Genomic DNA, 9,565 nt, shown 5'->3' with positions numbered 1-9,565 from the left:
ATTCTTGTACCTCCATCGATCATCCCTTTTTCTCTTTTTTAATTATTCCCTTTTTTGCTTAATTAAATTAACACCTTGTTGGCTTGGTATAAATTAAAGTGCTCTCTAGCTATATACTTTCATATTTATTTCTTCTTTTATATATATTTATCTTAAAAATTATAAATATATCCCGAAAGAAGAGAGACGACTCAGTGTTTAATTTATTTATATGCATATATATATATATATTAATGGTGATGATGATGATGAACTGAAAACAGGAGTTAGGTGATGTGGAAGAGCTGGCTATTTATAAGAGGAGATGTTTTGGTAGCAGTTTCACTCAATCAGTACCAAAGAGAACCTCTAATTTCCTTTCTCTTGGGGTTGGGTGCTTAATTAAAAAACTTTGAAGCTTTCTCATCACTTTCATTTCAGCAATCATGGCTAATTCATCAAACAGACACTGGCCAAGCATGTTCAAATCCAAACCCTGCAACACCACCCTTCGCCAATGGCAGCATGACGTTAACTCCCCTCTAATTTCATCTGGGGCTTGCCACAGAACCCCTTACACTTCAGGTATCCAAACGTTCGCACCATTCTGATTTCGAAATTGTATGATTATTTCACTAGTTTTTTCTAACTTTAATCAGTATATATATATATGGGTTTGGCTTGAATAATTGAATGTTTTTTTTTACTTTCTATATATGGTCTCTAGTATGAATCATATCTTGTATGGCGACCAGAAAAATGTTTCAAGAATCACGCAAAATCTTTATAGTATATAAATGAATTCATTTTAATTATGATTCACTTATAATAGGGACCGGATGTGAAGAGAGAACTCCTGAGCCGAAACCACGATGGAACCCTCGGCCGGAGCAAATCCGCATACTTGAAGCCATCTTTAACTCAGGAATGGTGAATCCTCCAAGGGATGAGATACGAAAGATTAGGGCTCAGTTGCAGGAATATGGTCAGGTGGGAGATGCCAATGTTTTCTACTGGTTTCAGAACAGAAAATCAAGAAGCAAACACAAGCAGCGCCAACTCCAAAACGCCAAGTCTCAGCCTCAACAAACCACCACATCTCCGCCTATCACAACCAATATCTCCACCGCCTTTCTCACTGCTCCGTCTTCCTCTTCATCCTCTTCTGATAAATCATCTCCGCATAATTCAAACGAAAAGAGCCTTTCTGTTGGCCCAACCACTGTGGTTGATTTACTGAATTCTCCTACTGCTTCTGTGAACCAACCCTTTTTCCAGACTCCAAACGAGTTCTTGGCCGAACCCTTCTTTTTCCCAGTGCAACAAAACCCTGGAGGATCAACTTCTGCATCTGTAGCACAAGGGTTTTGCTTTCCTGATGTATCCGATGTCCCTGATCAGAGTGCAACCAACTGCCCGAATTTATTGCTTAATGAACTGATGCTGATGAGCAATTGCCCTTCAAAGAAGGATGAAGATCATGAGAAGATGAAACTTCAGCAAAATCTTAGTTACACCGAAACTCCTGCACCAAACACTACTCAACCCCTTGTTCCTCCATGTCTTTCAATCCCATCTACTAACAATCAGATTCTTCAAGGTAAATACTCACTCTACGTACTGCTCCTAATTTTATAAGTATGTTCATCCATCTTTTTTGGGGTTTTTATGAAATCAAGAAGTAGGGTTTGTCCGTACACTGAGTTCTTTTTTCCCTTTAATAATGTAGGAATTATTTCTCACAATTAAACAGAAAATTGATTTGGGACCATTCAATTTGTGTATATGAACCTATATATATGAGAGGTGGTTTTCTTGAATGAAAATAAAGATTCCTGTTCATTCTAAATTTCCGCATGAGCAAGTATGTCCATTCATGTAAGTCAGTCAGTTATATAAATAATCCTCACAGTCTCTCTCTCAAGCTTTTTAGCATTCGATGCGTTATGTTTATAGACATTTATGTCATAGACGAAGGATAGATTTGTCTTTGGCCCGCAATTCGTGTTCCCTGTCCCTTACAACGTCTGCATGGATTGACTTAATGTTCATTACTTCTTTCCCCACACACTCTCAAACGAAAACTGCAAGATGATGAAAGATGCATATATATGACTAGTTGGTGTGATTTGATCTGATGTGTGGTGGTGTAGGTTTGGGCGAACAGGGTCCCGCAAAATCGACGGTGTTCATTAACGATGTTTGCTTTGAGGTGCGGGTGGGGCCGTTCAATGTGAGAGAAGCATTTGGTGATGATGCAGTGCTGATACAGTCCTCCGGGCAGCCAGTTCTAACCAATGAGTGGGGAGTGACGCTGCAACCCCTCCAGCACGGCGCCTTTTACTATCTCTTGCGCCCTTTCACACCTTCCCCCGATGATATCAGGACCATTCATCTCGTAATTCCATTTACCCTATTTACTCTTTGCTCGTAATTCCATTTACCCTATTTGCTTAATTTCCGAATATCGAGTTAGTTATTTTACAATAGAATATTAATTATACGATAAATATATTAAAATTATCTAATTAGTTATGATGGGTTCTATTTTGCTTTTTTTACATGACAAGAAAGTTAAAAAGGGTAAATGAAAAATTTATTACTTGATCAAATTTTGTTTTTGGCAGCAGGTTCGTGAGATAATTAATTAGTCAACTAATTACATTTGTGATACGTACAGATGTAGAAGAATTGATGAGGAAGGTGGTTGAAGCGATGGAGGATCCGCTGAATTCTGAGTATTACTTTCTAGTTTTATAGCGTCTGTTTTTAAATTTCCTTTTATATTATGAAGAACTACTCATCTTCTTTAATTAGGAGATGAAGCCTATATATATATATGGTTTCTTCCTTGTGCTGTGGGAGTAGCTACTCTACTTTTATTTCATGTCTAGTCAAAGTAACATCAGACAGTACTGTTGTTCAACTAATTTCCATCCTATATATCTATTTTGTTTTAATCTGAGAATGGAATTGATTAGCTTCATGTTTTCATGATTTTAATGTTGAGTATGATTTAACAATTAAAATGATTGTAATGTTTTCGTATATGACTTTTGATGTCCAAAATGATGTATAAAATTTGGTTATTATTGTAATTTATTAATACACACTGCAGTTATACAAACTCTTATGAAATTTTGGAAGCTTTATGCATAGGCTTTTTGAATAGAGAATATATACATATATATATATATGTGGAGTTCATGAATGTAAAATACTTTTTAGTCCTATAAAATAAGGATAGGATTTGTTTTGATACAAACAACTATAACATATATCGTTTTTAGTCCCATAAAACTTATAATCATGTATTTTTAGTTCCATAAAGTCTCGTGCGTTGTAGTTTTAGGACTAAAATGGCCTTGTTTGAAACTAAAATGTATTGTACTGAAAAGACCCCAAAATCATATTTTTTTCGGGAGTAAAAAAAATGTAATTTTGAGTTTTATGAGATTAAAAGCATCACCTGCATAATTGTGAAATCAAAAAACTTATTTTATGGGATTAAAAAAATATTTTACCTTTTAATTAAGATCTTGACAATTTATTTTTTTATCACATAATCAATAACAAATTATTAATATCTTTTGAGTTATAATATAATGTTAAAATTTGTCAAGATGCTTGGAGAACTAACTATGATAAGATAAAATCTAACTTTCTATAAGTTTTAAAAATAAAAGATCGAAAGTTTTCTTAAATAAACTCAATCAACACTTTCCTAATGAAACCGAATGGGACAAGTTTTAGGGGGATTGAATTGAATAAAAGTGCATGGAGGTGTAATAAAAGTGTCTCCTTTTGTTGCTTTAGTTGGAGTTGTTTTGTCTGGTTTCTTGTTTTCCCCATCTTTCCTCTTTCTTCTTAGCCATTTCTCTCCCTTTGCGGATGGAGATGAGGGCAGAATGTTTCAAAGCATGGCCTCAACGACATCAATACCACTGTAGGGAAGATGGAGCTGCAAGCAGTGTGTTGTCATTTCCAAATAAGAATCTCACTCCCACCCTTTCAATTTCTTGCAACAGAGAGCAGAGACTACCCACTCCAGTCTTGTAATTTACCTATCCAATAATCATATGTTAGAGCACGAATTTTCATACGTAATTTGTAGGCCGCAGCATTTAATGAAGTAAATTTGATTTGTATAATGATGTACATGTGTTGACGGGTCAAGTGGGGTTGAGTGGTGCAGAAGGATTACGTGCAAAATGGTCATGACAGCACTGTATTTTCACACACACACACTTTAGTCCTAGTGATTGATTGAGGGGAGGGAGAGGGGGGTTGGGTGACTTTGAAACATCAATTTCAACTGGCAAAAATTCCTCTTTCTTTTCACTACGTCAGTGGGGGAGTACCAGTAGTGTGTGTTGTGCATGAAACATCACATTGATAGTAATCATATTCAAGAATCATCCATCATCACATATCATCATCCATCCCCTCTACTCCCACTCCCACTTGAGTTTGAGTTTCGAAAATTTTCCTGTTAACTGCTACCGCCAAGTGTAGGTACGAACTGAATGTCTGTCTGGTGGAGTCATGGGTTGGGGTTTGGGGGTGTCGATCTTTTAAGGTGAGACAAAGGGATTTGTATTCTCCCGAGGTGGGTAAGTTGGTGAATGGGACAACATTGAGAGCAGCAGATTGTGAAAAAGTTGTTTTGATGTATGACTTGTGTTTTCAAACATCAATTAAAGAAACATATATAGGTCTAGACAGATATAGGGATCCATGCTTAGGTGGGTGGAACTTCATCATACCTAATACATTTTTGGCATTGCAAATTTACATTTACCGTTAAATATATTAAATGATAGATATTTTACATTATAAGAAAATGAAGGACGCATAACAGTTTATTCATCCTACATAATATACCAAATGTGGCATAAATTTAATTCAAATTTCGCAAAAACTGAATTTTTCCTCACTATTTCTTTAATTCAAGAAATTTGAAATCATGTTTGGCGACCAAAAGAAAATCAGGATGTATCTTACAATTATATAAGTGGTAGGAGCTTACAAAAATACTTTTAAAGATTTAAAATGTGAGATTTTATTTCAAAAGCAGCTCTGAATTAAATATTAAAGTTTGTAAGATGTTTTTTCATCTCATTTTTACGTACTATTGATCTAACTTAGAAGAATCTCAAAATATTTTCAAAGATACCAAGTCCCACAAAACTCACATTGATGAAGAGGTCTTCTTTCGCTCCCAAGTGGTCAATCATTAAGAAAAAGATGGGGGGAGAGGTGTTGGAGCACTTACCATGTCCATCTTTTGGGGGACGTCCATCGTGCATAATTTATGGGCTACTTCATTATTTTTACCAACCTGTCTGAAAAATTATTTCCACTAATTTCTTGACCATATAAATAGCATCTAAGAGATATATATACTTGACCAAATATAGTAATTGGGCCAAAAATGGGAGTATGAGGTTGGGTGATGGGGAAGCTCACATCGAATTACCAGAATGGGCCAAGCCCAAATGAGTCAACGGATAAACTTGAAATGTGTCGGATCCGGAGCGGATCCTTGACGGGTACGGAGCTGGAGCATCAACAGTCCCCCTAAATAAACGGGGGGAAAGGGACGCAAACAACCAGACTTTCTAAATCCTCCCAGAAAATAAACAAAGAATTTCTCTGGAAATTAACTCTAATGAAAACACAATCACAATAACCACAGCTGTTTGTCAAAGAAGAAAAATAAGACAATGGGGGCGTACAGAGCGGATGAAGATTACGATTACCTGTTCAAGGTGGTGCTGATTGGTGATTCCGGCGTCGGAAAATCCAACCTATTGTCCCGCTTCACCAAGAATGAGTTTAGCCAGGAGTCGAAATCCACCATCGGCGTTGAGTTCGCCACGCGTTCCATTCAAGTTGATGACAAGGTTGTCAAGGCCCAGATTTGGGACACCGCCGGCCAAGAAAGGTATTGTCTTGCATCACCCATTTGCCCGACTCACTCTTGAATTTCTGCCTTCATATCTCATATTTTGCATGGTTCTTTATTTTTGGAAAAAATACAAATCTCTGATTGCGGGCATGCAAGATTTTGTATTGCATGCTCTTCTGTGAACCTTGCTTTCCGATTCATGTTGTCATTGCATGAAATGGCCTGATGGATGGAAATTTCAGTCTTGCCCCTGAAAGTATTCCCAAATGTGTTGGTGCGTTGCAAGAATGTTGATAATGTGTTCAAGATTGAAAATGCAAAGGGGAGTAGAAAACGGATTATGAGATCCTCAATCTCTGTAAGTCAGAAATTTCAGGAGAAGTTAATCCTCAGAACATTTTCAACGACGACGGATTGTTTAAAGGGGCTATGAGCTTCATTTCTGCACACACAATTGTTACATGAGACTTTGCGATCCCACATCCCCTATCAAATTGTTTCTAATGGTCATTTACATTGCCTGACCACGGTGTGTAACTTCTTTCAAACTTAAGGTATCGTGCAATTACTAGCGCCTATTACAGAGGAGCAGTCGGGGCCTTACTCGTCTATGATGTCACTCGCAACGTGACATTCCAGAATGTGGAAAGATGGTTGAAGGAGCTTCGAGGCCACACAGACACCAACATTGTGATCATGCTGGTAGGAAACAAGGCAGATCTTCGTCACCTGCGAGCCGTTCCCACACAGGAAGCCAAAGATTTTGCTGAAAGGGAAAAAACCTTTTTCATGGAAACTTCAGCTCTCGAAGCTTTGAACGTTGATCAAGCATTCACAGAAGTTTTGACACAAATCTATCATGTGGTGAGTAGGAAGGCTCTTGACATTGGGGATGACCCTACTGCACTGCCCAAGGGACAAACAATTAATATTGGATCAAAAGATGATGTATCAGCTGTGAAGAATACTGGATGCTGCTCTTAATGTAGAGCTGCTCAAGTAACCAGTCCACAAGGGTGTATAATAGAAACCAAATTGATTTGTTTCTTTTAGAGTTAATATTCACAGAAACAAGTAGTAAATCTTATACTTAATTGGAAAGGGGGGATGTAAACACTGGACACACAGCTAGGGATGAAAAACATGTAATATGAGTCAACCAATATGTTTCTCTGTTGGTTTCAACTAAGGTACTTCACAGTTCTCTCTGCCCCTTTATTGGCTTTCGTGCGCTGGTCTTGCGCTAAAATCTGTTATATTTGCAGCCTTACCAGATGTTTGTAGGCACCAAACAAACTTGCACTCCATGAGCTAAATGATACGATAGTAAACTAGAGTATATCAGGTTATACCAACCGTTTGTGTTTCATCCGTGTAAAGGGAAGAGGCAGACGAAGTCTCTCAGCAAAGTCCTTCCTTTACCAGATGATAAGAAAATTAGGTCAAGTGAATAAAAAGACAAATTAAATAGTGAACCGCATCTCCAATCATTCATTCAAGTTGCATTCAATCGATTTATTTGAGTGGGAAATTACATGGATGCATACAGCACTAGTTCATCCAACTAGGAGATTTATTTACAATAAAGGATAGCCTCAAACCAAGAGGAGAATAGCATCAGTCCAGTTAACATGGAAAATACTTCAGCTGGTCCACGATGACTTTGCAATGCCACCTCCAACTCAAAATTGCCGCTGCTTTCTTTAGCTACCCAAAAGTTATAAGAAAAAAGAAAAAACAGAGACACCAAGAGCTTTGCACTCCCATATAGAAGGGAGCAAGCATCTGCCTTTCGTAGCATTAGATAGTGATTTCCAGTGCCAAGAATCAACATAATCTTTAGTGACCATCACGATGAAATGATACAAGTCCTGAACTTGATAAAACAAATGAAGAAAGAACAAGATGATGAACGAAGCTCCCCAGGTCACAGGATGACCAGAATTTTGGAGGATTCATCCACTGGGAACCAAGAAGTAGAGCACCTGCAATAAGTCAAAAGAAGGTAAATGAAAAAAACGTGAATTTTCAACAACATCCCATTTCAACAACCACAAAACTCAAAACAGTTTTCTGAAAGCTGCCCAGATCTCAAACTCATTCTCCAGGAATCCTTGCCATGTACTACTGAATGAAGGGATAAAGCAAGAGACAAAAGGAAACATCCAACTGAGTCACACCCAAAAAATCACAAAAGAGAAAGGGAAAAAGAGCAAAGAGGTGAGAAAAAGCCACCCAATCTAACCCCAGGTCCACAAGAGAAAACGCAAAAGAAAATACTACACAAACTTGAACAGCCACAGATGGAAATATGAAGAGTGAAGCAAGTAGCGCATACTAGGCTCCCTAAATTCCATCAAACTTCTTACGTTACTTGAAACTGATATAGGACTATTTGCCAAGATAAGCAACCAAAAAAAGTTGGGCTCAGTAAACTCAATGGTCCACCAAAGATCTTTGCCACAAACATTCTCATTCTCCACCTATAAATGCATTAACCATGTATACCAAATGGAACCACTGTGAGTTGCTATTGCAAGATATGGAATACCACCATGGGGCAAGCGCTTTAAACAGAATGATACTGCCATACAGTTCAGACTGTGAGGACAGGATTATTGCTTAACACAGAATGTCATTTACTCATATTCCACCCTATGTTGAAACATTTGTAAGACAAACAACTGACGAGTACCATTGGTCCAAAAAGATTACCACTACTTCAGCACAAAAAATGGTTTGCAAATATATGTTGGTCGCCTATAGATTTACTCACTGCTCGTTTGTAACATGATAAATTCTCTTGCATAACAGCAAATGCAAGAGAGTTAACCTATCCTAGCAACATGCATCTCCTGTCTCAAACCTGGAGATAGGTAGCAACAGCACCCATCACCCTGGGGATGAGAAGAAGACTGCAGGAAGAACGCAAATGATGCTGGGAAAAGAGGACAAAAGAAAAACAGGAATAAATTGTTCGAAGCAACTTCAGATGTTATTGCCACTTCTTTGTATAATAGGCAGCTAATTTTGTGCAGACCAAGTTCTACTAATTGAAGCTTAATACCCAGATTTGTTTCACACATGTCATCGTGTACTTTTTCAAGTCAAATTTATGTAACTAAGGTATATCATCACATCACACAGAGGAACACGAAAAAGGATTCCTGTGACCTAATAAGACTTTCTCCAGAAACGGAGGAACATAATTGACTCCGTACGCAAAACTTTAATGGATTCAGAAAGCATCAACGGGCAATTCCCTCATGAACAAAACGATCACAATTACAAGAATTAAACAGCAAATTAGTTCTTGCAAAAAGTATAAAAGAAAAACAAAGCAAAGGGATTCAAGACAAACCGGCCACAATCAGCGAGGTTGATGGACCTCGGCAGCAGCTTTATCTTTATCAGCCCTAGCAGAGGAAGAAGAGTTATTCCCGTTGTTGTTATCGGGTTTGAAGGAGGGGAGGGGATTAGAGCCTTTGATAATCCATCCGAGAGCGAAAAACGAGAGACCGGCCAGTATAGCGGTGCCCCATGCGTGAGAGTACCACTTGCTGTACTGTCTTATAGCGAACCGCCATTGATCTCTGAGAGTTGCTGCGTCTGGGTTCACAGATTCCGGCGGATTGGGATAGTGGGACCCGTTGGAGTAGCCTCCTCCTCCAGTGG

General features: G+C 38.1%; 2 protein-coding genes across 4 annotated transcripts in view; both read left to right on the top strand.

Annotated features, from left to right (window-relative positions):
- The window catches only part of LOC105175591 (WUSCHEL-related homeobox 9), a 3,159-nt gene extending 322 nt beyond the window's left edge, over positions 1 to 2,837 (top strand). Inside the window, exons 2-6 of one of the 3 annotated variants that reach the window (XM_011098076.2) lie at positions 264 to 312; positions 421 to 564; positions 812 to 1,579; positions 2,133 to 2,377; positions 2,660 to 2,837. In XM_011098076.2, coding sequence (XP_011096378.1) covers positions 426 to 564; positions 812 to 1,579; positions 2,133 to 2,377; positions 2,660 to 2,665 — 1,158 coding nt within the window. In that variant the 5' untranslated portion in view covers positions 264 to 312; positions 421 to 425 and the 3' untranslated portion in view covers positions 2,666 to 2,837. Of the gene's footprint in view, positions 1 to 263; positions 565 to 811; positions 1,580 to 2,132; positions 2,378 to 2,659 lie in introns of all 3 variants that reach the window. The other 2 variants (XM_011098079.2, XM_011098075.2) reach the window with 2 other exon arrangements.
- LOC105175590 (ras-related protein RABA1f-like) lies at positions 5,587 to 7,593 on the top strand. Its single transcript, XM_011098074.2, has 2 exons — positions 5,587 to 5,926; positions 6,445 to 7,593. The coding sequence occupies exons 1-2, from the start codon at positions 5,706 to 5,708 to the stop codon at positions 6,872 to 6,874; spliced, it is 651 nt and encodes a 216-aa protein (XP_011096376.1). The 5' UTR covers positions 5,587 to 5,705; the 3' UTR covers positions 6,875 to 7,593.

This window comes from Sesamum indicum, linkage group LG12 (genome assembly GCF_000512975.1).
Source record: "Sesamum indicum cultivar Zhongzhi No. 13 linkage group LG12, S_indicum_v1.0, whole genome shotgun sequence".
Taxonomy (NCBI): Eukaryota; Viridiplantae; Streptophyta; class Magnoliopsida; order Lamiales; family Pedaliaceae; genus Sesamum; species Sesamum indicum.
This window is presented reverse-complemented; position numbering and strand designations above follow the sequence as displayed.